This window comes from Lates calcarifer, linkage group LG20 (assembly GCF_001640805.2).
Source record: "Lates calcarifer isolate ASB-BC8 linkage group LG20, TLL_Latcal_v3, whole genome shotgun sequence".
In the NCBI taxonomy this organism is placed as follows: Eukaryota; Metazoa; Chordata; class Actinopteri; family Centropomidae; genus Lates; species Lates calcarifer.
The window spans coordinates 16,128,694-16,148,334 of NC_066852.1; the positions used below are offsets into that span (position 1 = coordinate 16,128,694).

General features: G+C 39.4%; 1 protein-coding gene across 2 annotated transcripts in view; it reads right to left on the minus strand.

Annotated features, from left to right (window-relative positions):
- The window catches only part of jade2 (jade family PHD finger 2), a 169,315-nt gene that overhangs the window by 75,524 nt on the left and 74,150 nt on the right, over positions 1-19,641 (minus strand). For both annotated transcript variants that reach the window (XM_018691335.2, XM_018691333.2), the window contains exons 5-6: positions 7,151-7,305; positions 3,745-3,956 (exon numbers count right to left, since the gene is read on the minus strand). In XM_018691335.2, coding sequence (XP_018546851.1) covers positions 3,745-3,956; positions 7,151-7,305 — 367 coding nt within the window. The remainder of the gene's footprint in view (positions 1-3,744; positions 3,957-7,150; positions 7,306-19,641) is intronic.

The window sequence follows — 19,641 nt, forward strand, 5'->3', positions numbered from 1 at the left end:
TTAATGACTACACCTAAGAGGTACTGGTAGGTAGATTTTGGTACCTGCACAGAGCCTGGCTAGATGTTTCCCCTCTTCTCAAATCTTCATGCTAAGCTAATAGGCTACTAGCTGTTTCTCCATATTTACTGTACAGACATGAGAGCCGTATTGATATTCCCATCTAACTCTTGGCAAGAAAGCAAATAAGTGTATTTACCAAAATGTCATATTATTCCTTTAAAATTTAGTAGTTTGCCCAATAAAAGGATGGAAAGTTGTTATGGTGAATAAAACTCAATATTAAAAGACCACAAAAGTGGTTTTGCATGCTCAGACTAATTATACTTACTATTATTGGTATTGGTGACCATTTTCCTATCTTTCAGGGAGCCAGTACTTCCTGTTTATTTCAGTGCACTATGAAATTAAACTTGCAGCAGTAGGAGATTTACTTTAAACCCACTAAAGTCAATATTCACTGTTGTCTCCTTTATTATTTTACGTTACTTTTTCTTTGTCAACGGTATGCTATTATTGCACAATGACTGCAATGAAACCCAAGCATCTGAGATTTGACAGTCAGCTTCTGTGCCATGCAGTTACAAGCCATGCCATCAGGAAATTAAATCCAGAGGACACACATTACATAAACACGAACACAGTGAAAAGAACAACATGAATGTGGTCATTTATTGGTCATCACACGACATTTGGCTGCCAGCTCTCAGTTTTTGGGGGCAAGAATGTTTCCACTACCACAAAAACTAACCACCCCTGCTGCCGGCTACTGTGTAGCTTTTACCAAGTCTTGCTTTCCGAAACAAATTTTGAGCTGCGTGAAGCAAAGTACAATAAATATGAGATGTATAGTATGCTAGTACTAGTAGTAGTAGTAATTTTCTGGCAATATGAACTAGATTTCTGCCAAATATATGCATACAGTTAATTAAAACATGCAAAATCACTAGTATGATCTTATAATCTTACTGTTTCAAAATTAAAATAACTTTTTATATACTTTCTGGCATTGTAAAGTAGATGACATTGCCATATGCTTGGTTTCATTTCTTTTTTGAACTGCTTCAATAAAGTGGTATGACAGGAGTCAGACTGAAAGAGAGAAAGAACAATGATTTAAACAGGCTGGATTTGAGCCCCAGCATAATTTTAACCAGCTATGCCACAAGGCCGCCCCATCATCTTGTTTTTATGTCAGAATCCCATTACATTTCATTTATTTTATTTTCAGTGGTTGCTGCTTCTGAGCAGAAAATTTGAAAAAGTAATTACAGTCTGCTGCTGATTTCTTCTGTCCCATGAAAACAGCGAATTCACAAATTGACACATGCAAAAGCATTCTTCCTTCGCCCCTTTTGTCTCATCTTACAGCTCTTTAAAAGTTGTGCTGAATGGCGTTTCAACAACACACGCACGCGCTCACACACGGACAAACCCATTTCATTCGTCATTACATCAACTTACGGACGCAAGACATTATCAAAACACCATTTGATATTGTTTTAAAAACACAGCAGGTTATTGTATTGCCAGTGCTCAACCCATTTCCCCTTCCGCTTACACATAGGGATGCCATGAAAGTTTTTTTAATGCCATCATAATAGCACACTGACTTACATTTGATAAGATCCAGTCCCTCAGGGTAAGAAACAGAGAATGATTTTATTGTCAGATAAGATTTACTTCTTTACTGTCTGAAAGTGCCTCTACTACTGTGTGCAAGTCATTCTGAATGCCCCTCTCTGCCATTATTACTACTACCTCTCCATAAAATCTATCAAATCTAATTTATAATGACTCAAGTCAAACAAGTACTTCTTTAGCTGAGGCCCAAATGAAATTCCAAGGCCAAAATCCCCAAAGCGTTCTAAAACGCAATTTCGGGAGCCGCTGCTGCTACATTCAAACCAGGCCTCAGTGTGCAACCACTCACCCTATTTCACAGGGGGAAGGATACATCGCATGTGATATGGCTGAAAAGCTAAAATTCACGATCAGTTATAAGGAGATAAAACAGAGTGAAGGCAGGGAAAACCCAATACCATCTTCATACTGACAGATTGGTGTCAGAGTGACAGGAGCAAATCAGACATCAAAGATTCTGTCTTCATTAAAGCCAATTAAAGCACTTTATTGATCAAAGGATTTTATTGATCAAACAGAACACCTCAGTAAGCAGGGGCTGTTTTTTTTTTTTTTTTTTAACCTGCTGAAGGTTAGGGAGATCCGCCTTACTAGTGAAGCAAGAGACAGCGTTTGGTGTGTTTATTCTATAAAAGCACAAATATTACTTAGTGCTTCCCTGGGGGCAACAATTTCTTTCACCGCTTGTTCCATTTTGTTTCCACGACACCGCAATTTTTGGCAGGTTCCTCTTGTTCTACCTCCCAAAAACTGGGAAAACACTGGAGCAAGCCTGTGAAGTTTAGACCACTGGTGGTGCTTTAGAATGATGTGAGGACACAAATGCAAATTCCAGCAGCAGCAAGAGGTGACGCAATATACACCTCTGCCGACTGAAGAGACCAGTAAAGGTGGTTAAGCATTATATCCGTAAAAGAGAAGACAACTGCAAGCGAATTTAAAACCATTTGTGTTTCAAAATATTAAAAATAAAGGCTGAAATAAATGTAAATGTTTTGAGGAAGCAAATCCATCATATTTTTGGGCTCCCTTGGTGAAACATTACAATGAAAACTTCTTCCTGTTCTGCGCTCATCTGTCTCACTTTTGGTTCATTTAGGTTCATTTGGTTAATTTTGTTTAGCACCTTTTAAGGTGCATGAAATTCTTAAAAAAAAAAAAAAAAAAACTGTCAGGAAAGGTTTAGTTTAGAAAATCTTTGTGTACATCAGTTCACAGCTTGTGCCTTTTTCACAGATCATCAATTATCAATAATTCTATCTCAATAAAGTTTTACGATTTTCTTGGTCTACAGGCACACAAGGTTCTATATGAAAGCCACACATCTGCACTTTCAGTTTGTGTTCTCACCATGTCTCTACATGATGCATAAATAAAGTTATGTAACAATAAATAAAAGCAATTTGTTTAGCGCATTCACAGATGAACAGACAGGCTCCAGAGGGTTTCAGTGAAGTCAGTAACTGGTGAGCTACACGACAAAAATACATTTTCTTTTAATCAGAGTGCCGGCACAAGATGAAAAATAATCAAGTTCTGGTGCTAGGGTGATCCTGCTTTTATTCTTCAATTTCATTCATATTCATATAGAATGAATGAGGATACATCTAGCAATTATTTATTGATAAACCTGGTGAGACTTGGTGTTACAGGCACTGAGGCAAATTGTGACAGAGTGACATGAGATTTAGTCTGCAGTTGGAGGTAAATATTTCCATCCGGTATCTGATGACACTGAAAGTGTGTTAGTGCCAACGGGACGGACAGAATAATTAACACTGTGTCGCTGTGTAACAAACACAGCAGAGCCTCAGGTTGTCACAGGCTCTATTTGTGAAATTGCTACTATATGTGTATTTTCATGCTGCTGACAAATGAAGTCTGAGGGAAATGTGAGTACCATACTTAATGTAAGCGTGCTTTGAAGAAAACAGCTGAACCTTGTCTTTGACCTTGTTTTTGTATTTTACATTTACGTTTTCAGCATTAAGCTTTTTTTTTGCCCCACAGAGACTCTCTTGTTCTCTAAAAAAGTTTTAGAAAAGCCAAAAGGATGACGAATACACACACATACACACATGCTTAAACAAGAGTCCTGACCTGATGAACGCAGACATTGCACTTGTCGCAGAAGACCATCTCGTTGCCGTCCTCACCCTCTGGCGAGCGGCAGACGTCGCACACAACGTCCTCATCGTACTCGATGCCCAGGCCCTCCTCCGTCTCGATGGCCTGCTGCATCTTCTCCTCGCACACACTCTCCAGCTCAACCAGGACACACTCCATCGTCAGCTCGTCCAGCTCGGGTAAGGCTGGCGGCGAGAAGACAGAAAGCAAAACGTGATTAGTTCATGTTTATTCTCTCCAGTTCGTAAAGAAGACTGAAACCAATCATCTGGCTCTGGGCAGCCCGGGATGACGGGGATGAAGGAAGGGCCCATTGAAGGAGTGTGCTTCTGATCATGTGAAGCATGTTATGTTCGTTGTCTTACACTGACACATTCTGTTTTTCTATAAGAGATAATACAGGAGTGTCTTAATGCACTCACATTGTTAAAACACTTAGAAAGTGTTGAAAGCAGAGGTAGAGACATTACTGCTGGGAGGAGGGCTAAATATTTGAGAAAGTACTGAGCCTGTACAAAGCAATTAAAAGTAAGAGTGAAGTTACAGAGTCAACACTCAGAGGTTTCTTTTCCTTCTTGTTATCGACAAGGATAACAGTAATAAGCTTCAGGAAACTCAAAAAGACAGAGCCAATTTACCAAATTCAGTTAAGTTATTTTTGGCCAAAACACTTTGTCTTACACTTTAATTGGAAATGCACACAGCTTTCCTTTGCGTTTACACCTCGCAAGGTCACTTTCTGTTTTTGTTGAGCCAGCTTAGGATGAAATGTGCTGAAAATTAGCTGCGGGATGTGGGAGTGTGTGGAGTTGCAGCTGACTCTTTGCTAACCAGAGAAAAGCAGAGAAATGATACATGTTCTCTATCACTACAAGACCATTTGCTATCAAAGCCAAAAACCACAAAATCTTCTGTTAAGCCGTTCTTGCCCACAGCTCAGTTCGCCATGCCAATGTGTGTCGGCATTAGCATTAGTATTCCTGCTCCCATTTGCATCTCAAAGTAATGCCTTGCTCTAAGGCTGGTTAATAGTTGATGAAAACTGATTTAACTGGCAAATGCAAGCTTTCGTATTCATAAAAAATAAAGGATCTGAAGTACCAGGAAAATAAACAGTCTGGTTTCCAGGACGGTGGCAAACAGATGTGGCATATTATTATCTCATTACATGCAATGAGATTACAGTGATTATACAAAATGGGTAACAGTAAGGCATTAAATCTAGTGTGAAAAAAGTATCTTTTTCTGAAATAAATGATTATTTGGATAACTGCTGAAAAACAGAAAAGGGCATTTTAGATAGGAGACTGCAATATGCCACAAATCCTGAGTACTGGTTATAAATGAAGACCATGTCCACACACAGCAAATCGCAGTTTGTAGTCGAGTAAATGATTTACTCAGCCACAATCTCTAATAAAAAACATTAAGTGTGAGGTGATCATTTTTAGATTCAGTATTTACATTTTTCTGGCACACTGCCTCTCATTGCCCCGCCTGGATCCTCTGAGCGGCAATAAAGAAACTTCTGCTGTCCCGGATTCTGTAGTTGAAGATTATTTATTGATTTATTTGAAGGATTCAGCACTCAGCTGGGAGGGCTTTTTAAGTGGAGCTGAGCATCCTGCGTCTATCTGTTATTTATGCCACTCGATCCCTTACCACCCAAAAATAAAAAATATTATTTACTGGTTCTTGAGCTCCTTATTGCCAACATGGTCATTGTATAACCTGAGCTACAGTTTCACATAAAGAAGTAGAGCTTAGACTCACACAAATCTAGCCAATACACTCTTATTCCTCTTCATTATTTTGGTAATACATCAGCTTTAATATGAAAGTCAACACCTGCTGCTGATGCTGAAAACAGGTCCACTTGTGAATCACACATTCGGGTTGAACTGGCCAAATGTTGGCATGAATGAGGAACTAAAAGGAAGAAACTATGTGACAGCAGTTGTTTTGGATTTAGAAGCTGCTTTTGGAACAGCAGAGAAAAAGGAAGCAGAGTTAGATATTAACCTGCTGTGACATTTACATCGTGAACTGAACACAGACGGGAGGGAGGGAAGCAACGACATTATTCGCACATGACGTGTGAGTGTGTGTTTTGCTCTGTGCTGGGTACTGTGTGTACTTTCAGCGCCCTACCTGTACATTTATCTTCCGCATATGTTTCCATGTTTGTACATGTGACAGCTGTGTGCACATGGAGATACACGCTTCACATCAGTTTGTCTAAAGTTCATCTCATGCACGTAAACACACACAAACACAAAAAAGATATATAAACAGATTTTTAGAATTACTTTTGCTTTACTGTTTTCTATTCTGCACAACATCCATGCATTCTGTGCCTTTTCTAATGCATGAATGCATTATAGCGCTATCAGGCCTGATCTTTACTCAAGCATTTTCTGTTATTACTAACAGACTGTGTGTTTTTCAGCGTTTTCTGCTGCTGTAATGGCCTAATTTTCTGCAGGAAAACAGGTTTCCTCTAAGTTAGATAATCTGAAAATGTAATTAAACCCACCTTTAAACCAAGCTGTTTAGATAATTAAAGTTACAGCATGTCCAGAATGAACACTCTGTGTCCAAGTACACATTCTGAACACACACATATTCGTATATGTGTATAAAGTATTTGGGGGACTGAGACAGAAAATACTGAATCATCCCATCAGAGTCCAGAGCTGCACAGCCTTGCCCAGCACAACCAATCAACTGACTGTTTGTTTGGTCTAGCACCGAAGGCTATGAGAAACAACCCGCTTCTCCTCCAGGAAAAGCTAATGTTTGTGTGTGTGTGTGTGTGTGTGTGAATTAAGGAGAATGTGTCCCAGAAATAAGGCCTGAAACCCCAGCGGGGATTTATAAACACAATTACTACACTTTATCTGAAAGGAGCCGATCAGATATCAAATAAAATGGTGGAGATGGGAGAGATGCTCGGGGTCGGCAGTTGTCACCATGGCAAAACGGAGGATGCAGCAAAGCAGAGGAGAGAGAAAGTGACAGAAAACTGCAGAAGAAGAGGAACAGAGAGGAAAGAGAAAACAGGTGATGATAACTGAGGAGGAAATGGAACAAGAAGTGCAAAGAAAAGGAAGGAAAGGAAAAGAGGATGTGCAGTTACAGTACAGAATATTTAGTCCTTGAAACAGAAATGAAACACATCATTCACAACACATGTAGCATGCAGGAAGTGGCCAAATCAAGACACATAATTTTCACAACACAAAATCACAGCGACCATGTTCGACACCTTTGCAAACTCTTTCAACATGGTGCAGGTGGCGGTCATGATCAACAACAGACATCTCAGATTTTATTGCGGCACCACATTTACCTTTTCTGTAAGTCAGTTTGCACTCACCCATCTGTCTGAACTCTTGATTGACCAGCTCCAGCCAGGCCACATCCAGATCATCCAGGTCATAGCAGCTGTAGAGCTGGGTGGGAGGAGGCTGGGTGTCACCCTCCTTCTCCTGCCTGTTGTTGGACAGGCCACCTGTTGACTCCGGCACCAACCTGGACCAAACACAAAGATACATGCAGAAAGTTTATCATGGTGGTCTGGAACTACAACAGTAAATCTTATTTTAACACCGTAAAAAACTGCTCCATGTTTGGCTTCAAACATGACTGACAGTAGAAGGTAAGTAAAACAAACTATTGATCATCTAATGGGCAATAATTGCAGCTCATGATTGACAAATTGATTAAGCGATAACATACAACATGGACTGCTGTGATTGCTGACATCTGTGGGCTGCAGTCGTGTATCAGTACCCTGTCAACACTTGTCCCAATACAGCGTAACCTCAAGTATGTTATTGCATTTCCTTAACATTCACAGCTGCATCAAGTGTGAAGCACATAAGAAGAAACTTCACAGATGTTCTAATCTCAAACATGCTCACACTACAGGATTTGAAGATAATGGCACATCACACACTGCAGGATATTATTAAGATTATGGTGCCAGAGGGAGCAATCAGGGAGCAATGCACCACCTCATGTGATCTAAAGTGATCTCATGGGGAAGCAGATGTAAACAAAATGATGGAGACTGTGGTGCAACAACTTGCTGTAACGTTGGTAATACTTTGCAGAGAGAAAAAACAACTTGGGGGGGTCACTTTTCATATCTGTCAACAGCAGTATGAAAGTCCTTCTAATGTCTCTGGTAGTTTGCTAGCTAACATCAGCCTCAAGGGCTAGAATGTTTACCGTTGCTCAGCAACACTGTCAGCTGCTCTGGGACTAAGGTTAGCTTGTTTAGCGTTTGCGAAAGTATGTGACGTCGATACCAACTAAGGTCCCGGACCAGATTATTATCATTATTATTATTATTACTATTATTATTATCATTAATAGAAGATTTGCTGATCACCGTGGTCTTTCTCACAGTTCAGTTAAAAAAGGGGTAATCAAACACAGAGAGACCACTAATATGAGATCACTATCACATGTTTAACACTGGTTGTCACACAAAATTGGATTGAATAATTAGCAAAATAGAAGTAATTTTCTTATTTGATCTTTACACATGCTATCTCTCTCTCTCTTGCACACACATGCTTTCTATCTCTCTCTCGCTCTCTCTCTCTCTTTCTTTCTCTGCAGGGAGTTGTTAAAATCATTATGAGTAAAGTTTGTCCTTCAAAACTGCACGTTCACAGCTGCGGCGTCAGTATTAAAAGCTGGGCATGCTTGTATGACAAACAATGAAATCCTGCACTGCCCATGACAACAGGAATTACAGGGAAGCCCTTCCTACGTCTGGGGCTCTCTGTTGCAGTCAAGTCCTGACCTCATGACCCAGAAAGACTGAATCAGACTTTGACAGAGGCCAAAAAAGAAAAGAGAGAGAGAAAAAAAGCTATTGAAACAATGACAAATCGAGTGGTTGTAGGCAGCAGTGACAGGAAGCTCCTCCAGGCACTGTCTGGTCTCTGGAGCCTCGGGCCTGAATGTCTCTCTGTCAACAACAGCAGGAAATGGGGTCAGGAACTGTGCTCGACCCACTGGGAACCAATAAAGACTCAAACACGCTCATACACACATTCATACACACACATACAGGCCCCGAATAAAACATCTGGATATCCTAAGAGCTAACAGACACATATAGACAAAATAAAGAAACACATTAAATACGCAAATGCCATCAGGCAGGAAGACACCACACCAGATTAATCAGAGAAAAACTGACACACTGTACAGATCCCACACACTCACATACCATCTCTCCAAAACAGCTCTGAGTTTGGCATAGTGACACACACACAGACACACACACACACACACACACACAGCCTTATTATTCACACACTTGCCTGGTATAGTCGTGACCTTTGTGTGAAAAGGTGAAGTGCGTCAGCGATCACAACAACAAAACAAAACAACCTTTAGCTCTCCATTTAGTTCCCGTCTTCAATGCCTCATTATTATATCCCGCTCAGTTATTATCATCATCCTCCGTCACTGCCGTCGCCCTCACATCGAGTAACACTGTGATCATCATCATCCTCCTCCTCATCATTATCATTATCCTCCCCATTATCATCACCACTACTGCCGTCATCATCGCAACAGCTGCCACAATTTAATTCAGTAATGTTCACTTGAGTGGCATTTTACATGTGTTGCCAGCACATGAAAACAACAAAAACAATCAAATCAGATTTTTATAATAATTATTATTAATACTGAAACACATAAAGAACAAAACATAAAGAACAAAAAATGAACACAGGAGTTTGTTTTGGTGTGTTTCTGCTGTGACTGTTAAAAAGCAAAATCAATGTGGGAGTTATTCCTGTACAATAAAAATATGCCAATATGAGCAATTATATCATTATACCTCTACTTGTCTGTACTGTAAAAAGTAAAAGTCAAACATTTTTATCATTTCCTTCCTTATCATGGCCTCCTCACCCTTTCTTCCCTTCTTTCTGTTCATAAACTCTCACTCAGTTTTGTCATTTCCTCCTCTCCTCATCCCATCACTTCTACTCCATCTCTCTTCTCTTCCTGTCTTCCACCCATTCTACGTTCACCTCCTCCAACTTTTAATTTCGATGATGCTGTCAGGGGCTTTCTTGTATGTGTGCAGATGCCCCAAAAACCCAGGATCCTTCCATTTCCAGATTAATCAATGACATCATCCTGGTAATATGTGTATCAGTGATCAATGGCATTTCCACCGCTGATACTGCATCCATTAATCTAATTTTAAAAAAGCTCAGATCTGATCCATTTGTGTCTGCAAACAGCCAATTTAGACTGTCTGTTCAGGATCAATAGATGCAAATGTGTAATCGTTAATGAATCTGAAGTTCTACAGTGTCTGTGTGGGGACAAAAAGGCAGAAAACTGAAACTGTTTTGGCCTGGTATCAGGCTGATATCTGATACTGGACAAACAGGCCTGGCCAGTCAACTGGCAGGGGAGAAAGGAGAGAGACAAAGACACACAAGACAGAGAGAGAGAGACACACACACACACACACACACAGGGAGAAGGGAAAATAGGTTTCATACTGGAGACACTGGGCTGGTTGTTCATGTTATGTAATGTTAAAAGTAACTTCAGTGTCTTATTACATTAGTGGGAAGTGTTATTGCTTTATGAAAGTAAAAGGCTGGTGACATTCAACAGTTTTGTTTTTGTCAATAAATCCCATTAAAAAAAGACCAAAACCAAAAGTGTGCAAGTCTATCTCTGTCTGTCTGTGGCTCTCAGCCCCAAGCTCATTACTTCTGACTGAAGACGTAACTCTTTAAAAACAGGGCACAAATAATTTTCTAAAAGAGCAGGGCAGTATGGCTGCAACTAACAAATCGTTTCATTATCAACTAACGTGACGATTACTTTCTTAATTAGTCGATTAATTGACGTCTTCAAATATCTTGTTTGATTCTACCGACAGTCGAAAACCCAAACATTTTCAATTTGCTATCATAAATGACAAAGAACAAGCATAAATCTTCACAGGAGGTGAAGCTGGAAATGGCAACGTTTTGGCATTTTTGCTTTAAAATTGACTAAAATGATTATTCGAGTTGCCAGTTAATTTTCTGTGGATCAACCGACAGATTGTTGCAGCTGTACTGGGCACTGTGGGTTTTGGGAAACGTTACTCAAGCAAGAATAAATAGTGCATTTGTTGGGGACTACTTCACCTGCAAATTAATTCATATTTGCTGCTCTGGTGAGTATTAACAGGACAGATAAAATAAACTACTCATAAAGTGGCTATGTTCATGCTAATGGAGGAACATGTCACCCAGTGCAACAATGTAGTTCACTGCTGTGTTTTTAATAGTTGGACAACAAAGGATGTCTAGAGTACAGAGGGACTATATCAGGCTTTGGATACACTGACAATACTTGTGTTATACTGAGATGTAATCAGCACAGTGCTGTTGTTATGATATTCTTAGCTTTGTTTATTTTCATATGGACTGTATTACATTTAGTTTTATAACTCTGTTGGTGTTTGTTTGAATTATAGCTGTGACTGGCAGAAGTGAAAAGGAGAAAAGAAAATGAGGACAAAAACAGGATCATGAAAAGGAAACAGGTTACCATTTGTGGACTTAGACCCTTTGTGTCTCACTGATATCAGTTCAAAAGACCTGGAGCAACCATTCAAAGAGTTTTAAGAGTGATACAGCACCATGTTATGTAAATTTAGTGCTTCTCTCTGCTCTGCCAGATTTCCTGGTATCATCTCTCTATCACTGGTGTGTGGTGACATCTGAGTCGAGCCTCTGGCTTGGTTGTCAGGGGTAAAAGAGACAAGACATGAAGTGAGACATGAAAGGAAAGCATCGCCTCATAATAATGTCAAGTCATCCCATCTAACAGGATGTGAGTCAGTGGGGGTCAGAGTACAATGTGCTCTTCCCAAAATAATAAGTATCATGTATCCTACAGACACACATACAGTACACACACACAAACAGGTCTTACATAATGTAGGTAAACAAAACCATGTGCAAAAGGTCTCCTGTTATCCAGGCTTTATAATGAAAACAAAGGCAGAGATAAAGTACAGAGTCATCTGTCAATACTGAAGACAATTACAGCTCTATGTAAATCTGTAAATAGATGTTTTGTCTTTTTATGGGGTTATGACCAATCCATGGAAATTTATGAGAGCCAAAAACCTGTAAACATACCAAAATCTACTGAAGACACTCTGCTTTCCTTAACTTATGTTAATTTATGTCACACATGCACTTTCAATATCTGAAATTCTTGTTAAAGCTGCACTAGGGTGATTTAGTTCTGGTCGTAAACATGTACCTTCTCACTGCCCAAATTTCACAACATTACTCACTACAAATTTAACTGGACAAACTGGATGATTCTATAATCGCTCTGGATGTAGACTGATATACTTTTACAGAAAAAATATTATTGATAGGTATCTGAATCTGTGCAGCTTGAATGTGCGTGATAATTTTAAAACTGTTTTATGGTTCTGGTTTTCCTGGACTTACTTCCAGGACTTATTTACTGCTGTTTCCAGTGTCCATTAACCAGCCAATAACCATTCATTTTTAAAAGCAGAGATGGCATATAATGTCTGAACTGAAAAATATTGCAAAACAGGGACCAAAACGGTAAAATTCAACCATAAAAGCAGACACTTGAGTAAAGATTTTTCAAGGAGAAAACAAAGTAGAAGATACCCTGGAACTAAATCAAAGCCAAACAAATCTGCCTTGTAGGCAGATTTCAAGATTTCTGAGTATTTCAAAATTTTGACTTTTTTTTTTCCCTTTTCAAATCCATTACTGGGATATGGGAAGAATATTTTTAGATGAAAATAATAATCATAAAGAAACCTTCGAAAAATCACTTCTGTTTACATTTGAAGATTCCTAATGAGAAGAGGAGCAAAGGGGGAATATTTAGATGTTCCCTCTTCAGAATCATAACAATACGACAGCCGAGTTTGCTTTGATCTTACTTGGTGCGTCGTGTGAAATATTTATGAGGAGGAACTACACACTGTGGGGCTCTGATTCTTAAAACAGTGAAAAACCAAACAGCCCCCCCACCCCCCGACTCAATTCCTCCTCCGGCTCGAGGCCCCGAGCAGAAGTGTCTTTGGTTTACTCCACTGGATGTGCCTCTGGGGAGCACATGAGTGAGAACTGTAAAAGTATATCTTGTGGCGTAACACTATGAATAGGATGTTATATGAGCTTGGGCAGGGAGGACAAGTGATTTATCTGTTTTCCCGTGCATGAAAGTGAAAGAAAGCAAGCGAGACAGATACCAAGGGTCAAATGACTGATGCAAATAATTCTTCTGTGAGCAAACGGTTTTATTCTCACGTTTGCAGCCTTCACTTCCAAGGCAAACAGAAAATTGACATTTAGTATGTAAACTTGTTCTCATTTTATGCAAACGTCCCAGACAAAATTAAAAGATGGAGGCACATATGACATGTGATCACCCACAATTACGCCTTTGTCGTTTTAACTGTCACAATTTTGAGGAAATACTAAAGATGTACCACACTATTACTCCGCTTGGTGAAAGTTTTTTGATTTATAAACCGAAAAACATGCAAGTACATATAGTGATATCTAAGTTAATGTAGTTTAATACCAGGAAAATGATGAAAAATTATGTTAAGTTCTCACAGACTGTAACTAAGTAAACAAGTGACTATCGAACCTTCCTGATGCTGGTATTGTCCCAATTATTGCAGGTCATACTGAGATAAGAAAATATTGGATAACACCTCTCAGCATTACTCAACAGATTCACAAACTAAAACCGCCATAATGATCATAAAGTTGAATCGACACTTCTCTAAAACAGCTTGTTTTAGAAAAGACTTATAGACGAAAGGAAAGAAAGAGGGTATGAATAACTCAGCCTAGTCTTCTTCTCTCTCCTCGCTCCCATATGTTTCTCACCACTGTGTAAATCTCACTTTCCTCCTTTTCATAAAACGTCAATAATAATCTCTTCTCAAGGAGGGATGAAGTGGATGGTGTTTACATAAGACATTTCCAGTGTGGGCAGAGCGACAGCGGCTGAGCTCAGCTCTCAGTCTGACTCTCTGCCCACACAGGACACGTCTAGTTTAAACAGACATCAACTCCTGACAGATCACTCATGAAGAGCAGGAAGTCTTTCTAAATAAGGCTGGAAACATATATGAGGCTAAACGGAAAACGAAGAAGAAATATGGACATAAGAAGTCGAGGAGAAAATGAGGGATGAGGGAAAAGGAAAAGGATAAACGAAAGCAACATAGCGTTGAAGACATTTAAAAAATAATCTGAACAAAGACAAAGACATTAAGGAGAAAGAAAATGAGCAACGTGGCACGACACAATGTCCTTAAAAGTTTGAAAGATTCCCTCTAATGCTCTCAACCATGCCACTTATCCTTCATTTTTACTCCACAACCACCTTGCTATTTGCCATCTGCCTGTCTGAGAGCACACAACCCTAACAAGAGTTTCTTTTTTTAACCACCTCACAGAGATACTCTTAATTAGCTACAGATGATTAAATTTGCCAGTAGCAGCTGTCATTTCTGCTGGCAATATTGACAATTTCCTGCAACAACTTTTCGCCTCCTCAAAACATGCAAAGACAGATTTGTTAATAATTTGAGCTATAATTAAAACTGCAGCGCTTGCAGGTTCGGAGATTTAAAGCAATTTATAGTTAGAAGAAAATCAGGAGAAATTATTTTGTATTTGGTAGCGCTACATCACACAGCAAAGAGAACGTATTTAATGAGTTGTTTACCATCATCTGCTAACTACGCTGATAACAAAATGGATTGTGTCAGGGTTCTGTCAGCTTTGTAGGTGACTGACGTTCACAGTTTTATACGAGTTGAGAAAAACTGAGACAAACAGACAAATCAGTCACAATTAAGTGCTGATATGTGAGAAAGAAACAGTCATTGCTGCACTGCAGGGCAGACATAGCTACTCAGTTGGACAGATTTTACCCATTAAAGCAAATTAATAATTTCTGCATATCTGCAAAGGCCTGCATGAAGTAAATTTTGTCATCTGTGACTGTACTCAAGAAGAAGTGCGTCCGTGTCCGCAAGAACTGGCTTCTCAGAGTCTGCATCACTTTTAAGTTAGTTTTAAGTCTGTATTAACCAGCTGGGCTTTAACTCTGCAGGTTGAAAAATGCCCACTGTTATACGCCAATCTAATTCATAAATCAGCCATAAAAGAAAGTAAAGATTACATGACAAAAGATAATGATACAAATAAATGAACTAATAGAGAGAAGGAGAAAGTTGGAACACAGGGAGAAAAGAAGGAAAAGGGGGTAATAAGATCTGATAGAGGAAAGATGGGGAAAAAAACAAGGACAGTTTCTCAGTAATTTGATTTTGACTCCAAAAACAAGTGTCAGGTTTAGTTCATTTGAAGTCAAGACTTAAAATCCTCCTTTTTCTTTTCATTTCCACAAATGCGATACTATATCTATTTTAGTTTTACAGTACATGAATTAAACAATAACAGCACCACAGTCAGTGGACACATCCACAATCATCACAGAGGAGATAGTTTCTTTTACTCTCTATAAAGTCTGAAGAAAAAATTAAAACGCTGGAAAAACCTGTAACATTTGGTCGGTGCATGTCAAAAAAAGTAAAGATAAGGGTGTCACTTTGAATACAAGATAAACCACTTGTTCCGGCATACCACTCTTGTCAGATGCAAACAATCACTTCCCTGTGTGTACATACTGTGGTCTGTGTGTGTGTTTGAAATAATGGCTCATTCTTGAAATACCTCACTGTCACAGTATGGCTGAGAAAACTGGCTAGTCCCTTTTCTTCCCTGTAATCCCTCTCTTTCTTCCCCTGGTTTTCACACCAGACTCAGTGTGTGTGTGTGTGTGTGTGAGACAGAGAGTGAGTTGTGCCAACAGCCCCTTATCCTTGGGCGACCCGTACAAATCCCCCCCTACTCTAAAACACACTCCCGTATCAGCATGCAGACCGGAGCAGGAGAATCGGGCCAGCATCCAACAGGGCACGGGGTTACCCACCCTGAGGTCCAAGGGCAACCCTGTATGGTGCCAGAGGATGTGGATTAACATTTTTAATAGGGCAACATGATATTTCGCTCTCTGCAGTGGCTAACCTCTGTGTCCTTTGGATTCAAGTCCATTATTCACTCTCCTTTGAGCTCTGATTTTGGTCTCCACCACTTGCTATGGTAAAAATCGGGCTCTCTCGCTGCTAAATGTTCCACTTTGTTCTACCTGTCTGCCTGCAGTTTGGTGCTGAGCAGGTAGCATACAGTTTGTACGCTACTGCCGCCAACTAAATTACGCTTTGAGAGATGTGACAGTGTACCAAAACAGTACTGCTACAGAACAAAAACAATGAACTGAAAGACATTATTCCCCTCAGCTTTATCAGATGATAAGTGCCTGTGGTTTCTTCCCTAAATCCAACCCTGAGTCCATGTGGAAATGATTCAGTATCAAAACACTTAAGTGACAATGGTCATGACAAAGACATTTTTTTTTTGGGGGGGGGTGTCCTATGTCTGACCTCCATAATCTGAATGTGAAACTGCTCATCTATAGGTCTTCAGTACTGTCACATACAAACACACACAGATTCCTCCACAGAGAAGAAGAAGAAAAGAGACTGACAGAGACAGAAAGATGTTAATAAACTGTCGACATGTGTACACACACACACACACACACACACACTAGTGGACCATCACAGTGTTGCTTTGGAGAAGTGAGTCATCTTCATGTCATATTTATATGGAAAAAAAACTCCCGCCCAGAAATCCCTAAGCATAGAGTCATCTCTGTTATATTTATATGAAATAAATAATGTAACTACATCTCAACACTCACACATACACACACACACACACATATAGAGAAACTGTTGTACACTGATAATCGGGAGCAGTGAGTCATCTTCATGTCATATTCATGTCAATGAAATCAATCATCTCTCCAAACACACAAACATCATTTGCACAGTGACCTTTCAGAGATGACTCACCCCTGTGCTGCTTTTATGGCAATCAGCTAGCGTACCACACACATACGTGTACACACACCCACCCACACACACACACACACACACACACACACACACACGCACACACACGCATCATGTAAGCAGCCTTCAGTCTTACAAAATAATCGCCCTTATCTTTTGAGCATGATTATCTCATTGCATTTATTTATTTATTTATCTTTTTTTTTTTTTTTTTGCATTAAAACCATTACCTCCTTTTAACTTTACAGAAGCTCAGATGATCACATCAAATGAAACATTAATTACCCCTGTGGGACAAAAAAAAATAAAAAATCACAGCAGAAACAAGTAGCAGCAGAAGACAGCATAGGCTGTAAATATTAATAACTGAAATACATAATACATAGTGAGACCAAGTTTTCTTCCAGCAGAAACTGAAGTTTGCTTGAGGGATTAAACGAGAAGAAAAACAGAATAGTTTGTATGAGGAACTACTCTAACTTTTTTCAACAGAAATACCAAGGAGAGGATGTTACAGAGCTGCCCACACGGTTTGACTGACAGTTGATCTCTGGGAGGTGCAGTGTGGAAACACCACAGTAATGAGTGCTGAGTACCAAAGATGGAGAGAACATTTCTAAAAATGAGAATCCAGAGAATTACCATTTTAAGTAGGAACTCATGAATGAAAAATGTGGCTTCATTATAGTCTCTCCTCTCTTTTTGCCTCTCCCTCTCTCTTTATGTCATCGCCTCTCTCTCTACCTCCTACTTGTGTTTTTGTACACACTTATCTGTCCATCACAACCAGAAATATCATACCTGCTACCACTGTCAAGTCTATGTCTGTGTTATAATATAGTGGGGAAAAATATTAAAATCATGCCACCCCTTTTCTCCATCATGTTTTTTACTGTAAATGGGCAATCATAACATTGCCATTGGTATTTTTTTACTGTTTATTTTAATCTCAGAATGAAAGCATGAGATATCTCAAGCCGAGAGCAACTTGTCCAGAACTACTGATTAAAACATTTCATCTTGAATATGGATATTTTGGTCACTTCCAGGACACAATTACTCTCCTGTACCCTGCTTAAAATAAAGCACCACTACAATATTTGATCGAAAGCCAAATGGAAGTTTAGCCAGTTATGGTTTGTAGTGGAGAAGGGTTACATAAAAAGGGTTTTATGTAAAAAAAAAAAAATAGGAACAGCCACAAGAATATCCTGTTTATAGGTTAAAATGTGTCCCTTTTTTACAGATGAAATTGTGTTTATACATTATTTTAAAGCCTTTGGTTAGATATAATGTTTTCAGAGACTATGAAAAGAATTGACATTAAAAGTTCAGGTTTGTGAATGTGTGGAAAAGATTTGTATTTGTAGAGAAAACTGAATAATGTCTGAACAGAATTTGTGTAAAACGCCGAACTTTTTGAGACAATAAAGTTCAACTCTCAGGTCAAAGTTTAAGGGAATTAATGTCTCATCCCCATAACTCAGGGGGTTAAGGGGAGTGTTTCTCAGGGATTCTTTGTACACAGGAAACCAGTGTCACTGTGTGTTTTACAGTGAGCTGCCATTTTGTTCTGTGGTTCAGATGCCAGTACAGTCTGCCCGTTGTCATGGATATGACTCAGACTTATTAACACCACTACTCTAAAGCACTGCAGGCTACCACACACACACACACACACAGAAGAGAAAAATCACTACATTTACACACAGATACTGCCAAGTGCACAAACAGATACTGAAAGGCACACACACAATCAAAACTTAAGCTCTCAAGAGCACATGCACAAAATCAAACACGACTACACACCCTCATAAATAGATGCTGACACAAACATACAAGGGTACACACACATAGAGAAACACACACACACACACACACACCACTCTGTGTGTCGCCCTGTTTGCCTTCCCTCCCCCCTCTCCAAACTCCCGCAGTTCCTCAACAAACAGTAAAAAAATATAGAAACACAAAAACTAACGCCCCCACCCCACCCCCCCAAACTTCTTTCTTTCAGTCCCATCCTCAGAAATGTGCAAACAATGTGCAACAAAAGAGACGAGGCCCGTAATAACACGCGGAAAAGAAATGTAGGGGGCAGTGGAGAGAGTGAGAGAAAGAAAAGAGGGATGGGTAGTGTGTTTGTGCCTGAAGCAAAGTTTGGGCAAACGAGGCGGGGGGAATGTTTTCATTCATATTTTCCACCCAGTTAGTTGGGAGCCAGAGAGGCACAGGAGTGAGAGACAGAGACAGTGAGAGGGGCAAGAGACTCAAGAGAGGATAAAAAGTGGAAGTGAGAGCAGACAGGAGACACCAAAGATGATTTTTTTTTCCATGTTTTGTGACACACTTCCACTTCAGCTCTCCTGCTCACAGTTTCTCTCTGCCCTGCCTTCTCCTTCACCCCCCTCGCCTTATATCGACCTATACCAGGGTTGGGGTTCAAAAGACTCCTTTTGAATCACTTATCAGATCTTTTATCTATCTTTTAGCATTTAAAGAAGTAAAACATGTATTATATTATATATATATATTAAATATATTATAGTATATGATATATTAAATGCTCATTAAGTATGAATCTGACAGGTTAATATGAAAGATAAGGTCTACTTACTTTTGCTTGTGCCAAATACTGAGGGTCTGGATTCATAATTATCAAGTTGATCATTTTAAATCATTGATATATGAATGAAAATGTACCGTGGAGACTGAGAAGTAGTGTGACACGATCAGTTAGACTCAGCTCGACAGTTAGACTCTTATTGAACTGCAAAAACAGCCCACTTGTGGTCACACAGTGACATTATAGA